The following is a 5,126-nucleotide window of genomic DNA, read 5'->3' on the forward strand; positions in this document are numbered from 1 at the left end:
TTGTTGCTTGATCCCTAGCCTTAGCCCCTGCCCCTTCCCCCGCTCCACCCTCCACAGTAAGTTGTGTAATTTTCCGGCTTGAAAACTTATCTCGCTTCATACTTTCCCTCTGTTCCAGATTTCTTTGTTATTGGGTGTAGTTTTCGTTCCACTTTCCTCTGACTGTTCAAGTTTATGGGGGCTAGAGAGCGGAAAGATATAGGAAAACGCATAATTCTTGTAAATTATTGCACGTGGCTTTTTTCTTTGTAGCTATAACTATTAAGTAATTTCCAATTAAATAGAAGAAATAAGTAAGCAAAGTAAAAGTTGATTAATCCTGTATAAGATCATTTTTCTTGATTACACAAAGGGAAGAATTGTCGCAATATTCTATTATAAAGAAATGATAACATTTATCAAGATCTTTTCATTTTTGCTATAGAGCTCTTCTTTACCATACATGATGAACTTTACATTACATCTTATTTCCCCGAAATCGCACACTCATACGAAAATTTTCCTGGGATAGAACTTTCGAACACGAACACCTTGCTTTCCTCTTAAATCTTTAAGGCGAAACTCTCGCTCAAAATTCGCTTAAAACTTGCACTCCAAACTTCATCTGCCGCACAAAGAGCAAACACATCACCGAAAAGAAGATCTGGCCCAGAACATGCGGGGAAGTGGGTGGATGTGGGTGGAATTGGGTGGAATTGGGGGAAACCTGCGGCAATGGGTGGTGGTGCGATGGGGGTGGTGGGCGAAACGGCCACTTGTAAGCAAACTCAAAGCGGGACAGGTCCCAGTTTCAAATATCAACGACGGCTTCGGTGAGTGCTTAAGCTCATCTATCAAAATATTTGTCGTAGCTTAAGTGACGAAAAGTATGTTAAAAGAAACTTGAAAAATATTGTCAAAGCAACAGCAAAAGAACCAACAAAGGAAATAAGAAAATGAACCCCAAAGAGAGCACAACTGAAGGCCGCGGGTGCAATACTAAAAGGATATCAAATTATTTGGATCCACAGTGCAAAGGGTTAATTGAAGATTTATGTTGTTAGGATTTATCTAGAGAAATTTAATTCCCAAAAATTACCTAACTTTAGCTGCTGTAAATAGTCAGCTTTTAACAAAAACTAGGAACTGTGAAGTGTGAATAGATTTTTACTAATATCCTTGTAAATATTCCTGTTTTTCAGTATCATATCTAACTATGATACCTAAGTTCCTTTCATTTATATTGCAAAATTGGTTGTTCTTGGCACTTGACTAAAGCAACATATATTTTTACTAGGCGCAATAATTTTGTCGTTAGCAAGTGAATTTTTCAAAAGTTATTTTGTGGCGCCACACAATCCAGTCTTTTTGTGCGGCCATTTCGTGTACTAGGTTTCATGCTTAGCAAAGACAGGAACCAACGACAGGTGGTGCCTGACTAGGGTAACAGAAGTCTTTATCAAAAAGAAATGAACCGCGCAAAAGGCAATTTAAATTCGTATTTGAGTTAAATATTAAGTGATTTTTTCATAATACATGCATTTTAAAATAAAGTTCTTGACAATTGGGAACATTCTATATTTTCTTTAGAAACGGTAGATATTTTGTGACCTATCTCTGTTTGTTTTCTAACTTATATTATCTGCGATCTTACGCATATCAACCTTCAATGAATCCAAACCATCTCAGATGCTTCCACTAATCCGCTGGCATTCGCGCAGTTCATCGCACACATTTTTTATAATAATCCCATCCAACCCGACAATTGTCTACTCACGAAATTCCAAATTAAAATTTCACATTTTCCCTTATTTGCTGCGAGTGTCTGCGAGTTGAATTGAAATCAGGCCTTCGGGCTCATATCTTTCATTAGCATTTTTAATGCCTGTTTAACCTTTGTGTTTGAACCGCATCTTTCGATTGTTTCCTGCTGAATTTTTCTCCCAGCTTTCAGCAGGCTGTGGGTCTTCCGTATTTGGGGTGAATTGTCTTATAAATCTTTCTTCATATTATATCATTTTATTTTGATCCACACAGGCGTTAACATCTTTGGTAAGTCGTCTAGTTAAGTTACGAAGCAGCCATTTCTATTAAAAATATACAGCTTTTAAACATTTGATTTCGAATTAATAACCATTTCAGGGAGCAACATGAGTATTTCTTTAATACGCAAACATCTGAACGAGATGGGGACCCTTAAGCTCCGATCGTCCATGGGTCGGAACTATATTCCCATGGCCGGTCCTCCTCGATTTCCGATGAGTTCAGCGCAGCGTTTGATCTTTGGTTGCGGTTCCTTGGTTGTCATGATGATCATTCCCTTCTACTGCCTCTTCAGCCTGCCCCGATGGTCGAGGATGCATTTGGGACTTCCGCCGGAGGAGGACGAGCAGGCGGAGGAGCCTCCACCACAAGAGGAAAAGGACAAGGAGAAGAAATAGATCCCTGATCTTACGACACGCTTTCCTTTAAACGGTGACTTCTGAATAACACTTTCCTGGGGTTTCCATAAAAAGAACTTGCAACTGCGTGGCGCTATTTCTATCAACAACGCAGCATATTAAAATTGCGCCATATCGATCGTTAAAATATAATTGTTCATTTTATTGGCGCATCATCTTTAGTGTATGTAGTGTGTGGTTAAAATCCAATCTCATGTGCTACCCACTTTTAGTGACCATCGTAAAATGGCACCCTCGTCGATAGTGAAAGTGAGGAGGCCATGCTAAATCATACTAAATCAAGCTGACTTGATTTAGTTTACACCCCACAAATAGATCCGCTTTGAAGTCTGCCCACCAATTGGGGATCCACAGTAGCACCGCAGACAATAAACCATCCATTGTCCGCGTCCAATTAGTTGGCTTAAACACCTTTAGCCAAGAGCCAAGCGAGCAAGCTCCTGTGGAAATGCTCCTCCGAAGCCGCAAGACCAATTTCCTCGGCTGCCTGCCACAAATCAAATTGCTGGAAAACTAAACAAACCAAAAAAATAAAGTAAAACCCCGAGAAATACGAAAAACCCAAACAAGCCGAGGAAACCCAAAAAGCAAAGTGCCTACTTTCATTAAAAGTATTTCTGCGCTCATTGCCAATGCATTCGATTGTGGACTTTCTGGGTCCCTGGGAGTCCCATGCCTAGTTAGGCCTCCGACTTGACTTTGACCACCTCCTTTTGGCTGTGGGCCCCGTATCTCGCATCCAATCCTCATGATCTACAACACACCATGACCTTCTTCGCCTTGTCTACACAGCAAGAAATTATAAGGAGTCACTCCACTCTCACTCTCGTTCTCCCCTTTTTACTTTAAGCTACTCAAAATGAAAAGTATTTCCCTGTCGAGGTCAAATTAATGTCACTTTTATGCAGCTCATCCTTACTACCATTACTAAATTATGAAAATTATTCGACGTGCAGAGAGATACTCGTCTCAAGTTGAAACGAAGGAAAATCCAGAAACGGCCAGCAAACATTCGCACACGAAATTTGAAAAAGTAAAACCGTCGAAGGAAAGTGAATTTCTTTTTAAGCAAATCAACTTGCCACGCCCCCCGTTCAACCCCCGCCCCTGCCCCTCCTCAGCTAGGCCTGGAGATTCACAGATTTTTTGGTGAAATTTCAAGTGCCATTAAACTGGTTCTGTCAGCCGTTGCACTGTCGATCGGTTTTTCGTTTGGCTTCGGTTTTTTTTTGCCTTGGGCCACGATTTTTTGCGTTTTTTGTTTAGGTTCGACATTTGCAACGCTCCTTGCTGCCAAATTAAAATAATAATAATATTTTTTAATATTGAGTAAAGCGTCGATGGTAATAAGACTTCACTATTCGCTATTTTCATAGGGAAAATTCCGTGTCCCAGGGTCTTAATTAGCATTCAGTTGACAAGCATTGACAAGGATATCTCTGATTGGATTGCAAAGTTTGACTATTTATTAGTTGTGTGATTAAAGGTTGATACCCCGGAAAAAGGGTATTCCGGACATCTGCTCCGTGGGAAATCGTCATGTGCCCCCTGGTTCCTTTTTGTCATCATCGCCCACATTCCGCGCTAAAAACTTGCTTTATTTTCGTTGTGATGCCGAGGCATTCAAGTGGCATTTCAGGCAGCCACGGAGCTGCCTCCTTGCATTTTTCGTGGGCGTTGCAAGATCAACTCTTTGGGGGCAGGAATGGGGATCGGGGATCAGGGAATCACTCGGCAGACACTTGCCGCACTTGCCACACGCGCTTCGTAGCGTTGCGTCAGTTCAGTGTGTCAGAAGCCGCAAGAAGAAAGTTGCCACGGGTATGAAAAGCCAGCCGTTTTGATCCGGTTTAGTGGTCGCTACAGGTTCGATGTTCCTTCGATTGGGTATCGGGGTGCTTTTTTACTTTCTGCCGCCACGAAAAACCGTCGTCCACTTTCGGTCGCAATTAATTATGCGGCGGGCAGCTGAAAATGAAAGTGCGCACTCAGGTTGCAAGTCCGAGTCCAGATCTTGGGTTCTCACTCTCTCTTTTTCCGGCCCCTGTGCCTCTGGATCGCCGGCTGTGTGTGTAGTCGCATTTTTTTGAAATCACTGAAAATGTCAATTTATTCCCTTCATTTGACACCAGGCGTCTTTGTTACAGGACACAGAAAGAATCCCCCTCCAAGTCTAGAACTTGATTAAATGAGAACATTCTTTCAGTATTGCAATTATCAATATATGCTGTATATATTTGCTAAATACAGGACCTTACTCACGTGTTGAAATATATATCTCATATTAAGCACTCAAGCTCTAGCTTTTTTCTTAGTGCTCCGCGAAAAGTGAGACCATTCTGACGGAGATCTTCATTATCATCAAACGAGAACGCCGGTCTGGTTCACAGATCCCAGTGCCCATCCACCGATGGTTTCCCATCGCGATGTCGTTGTCATCGTCGAACATAGCGGCCCATAAAGAGTTTGCTTTATGCCCGCCGACCGACTCCAACTCGCAGGTGGTCACTTAGTTTATGGCCGGGCAACCGCAAGATCGCACACCGATGGAGCTGATTTGTTGTCGCCATTCCGCGACCAGGATTACCAGCGCCAGCTAAACAGCTAAAGTGTTCCCTGGCCGCAGCTTAATGTGGGACTCTGGATGCGATTAGTCAGGCAGATACAATATCGAGAAATGTAAGC

The 5,126-nt window shown here is 42.2% G+C and overlaps 1 protein-coding gene and 1 long non-coding RNA gene across 5 annotated transcripts; one reads left to right on the forward strand and one right to left on the reverse strand.

Annotated features, from left to right (window-relative positions):
* The first annotated feature begins 1,936 nt into the window (after positions 1-1,936).
* CG12617 (uncharacterized protein) lies at positions 1,937-3,048 on the forward strand. 3 transcript variants are annotated; one of them, NM_001299169.1, is made up of 2 exons: positions 1,937-2,031; positions 2,122-3,048. In NM_001299169.1, exon 2 carries the CDS (start codon positions 2,130-2,132, stop codon positions 2,418-2,420), a length of 291 nt encoding a protein of 96 aa, NP_001286098.1. In that variant the 5' UTR covers positions 1,937-2,031; positions 2,122-2,129; the 3' UTR covers positions 2,421-3,048. The 3 variants fall into 3 exon arrangements, with proteins under 3 accessions (NP_001286098.1, NP_001286097.1, NP_652589.1); NM_001299168.1 differs by having other exon boundaries at positions 2,122-2,595; NM_144332.3 differs by having other exon boundaries at positions 2,122-2,564.
* An 838-nt stretch (positions 3,049-3,886) lies between these two features.
* On the reverse strand, positions 3,887-4,543 carry lncRNA:CR43414 (long non-coding RNA:CR43414). Of its 2 annotated transcripts, NR_048016.1 has the most exons (2): positions 4,468-4,543; positions 3,887-4,409 (listed from the first exon to the last, which is right to left on the reverse strand). It is a non-coding gene; the product is annotated as a long non-coding RNA:CR43414 (long non-coding RNA). The 2 variants fall into 2 exon arrangements; NR_048017.1 differs by having other exon boundaries at positions 3,887-4,543.
* Between the last annotated feature and the right edge of the window lie 583 nt (positions 4,544-5,126).

This window comes from Drosophila melanogaster, chromosome 2L, assembly GCF_000001215.4.
Source record: "Drosophila melanogaster chromosome 2L".
Taxonomy (NCBI): domain Eukaryota; kingdom Metazoa; phylum Arthropoda; class Insecta; order Diptera; family Drosophilidae; genus Drosophila; species Drosophila melanogaster.

What these genes read in the sequence shown, in the direction of transcription:
- CG12617 (NM_001299169.1), top strand. Translation starts at nt 2,130, where the DNA reads ATGAGTATTTCTTTAATACGCAAACATCTGAACGAGATGGGGACCCTT.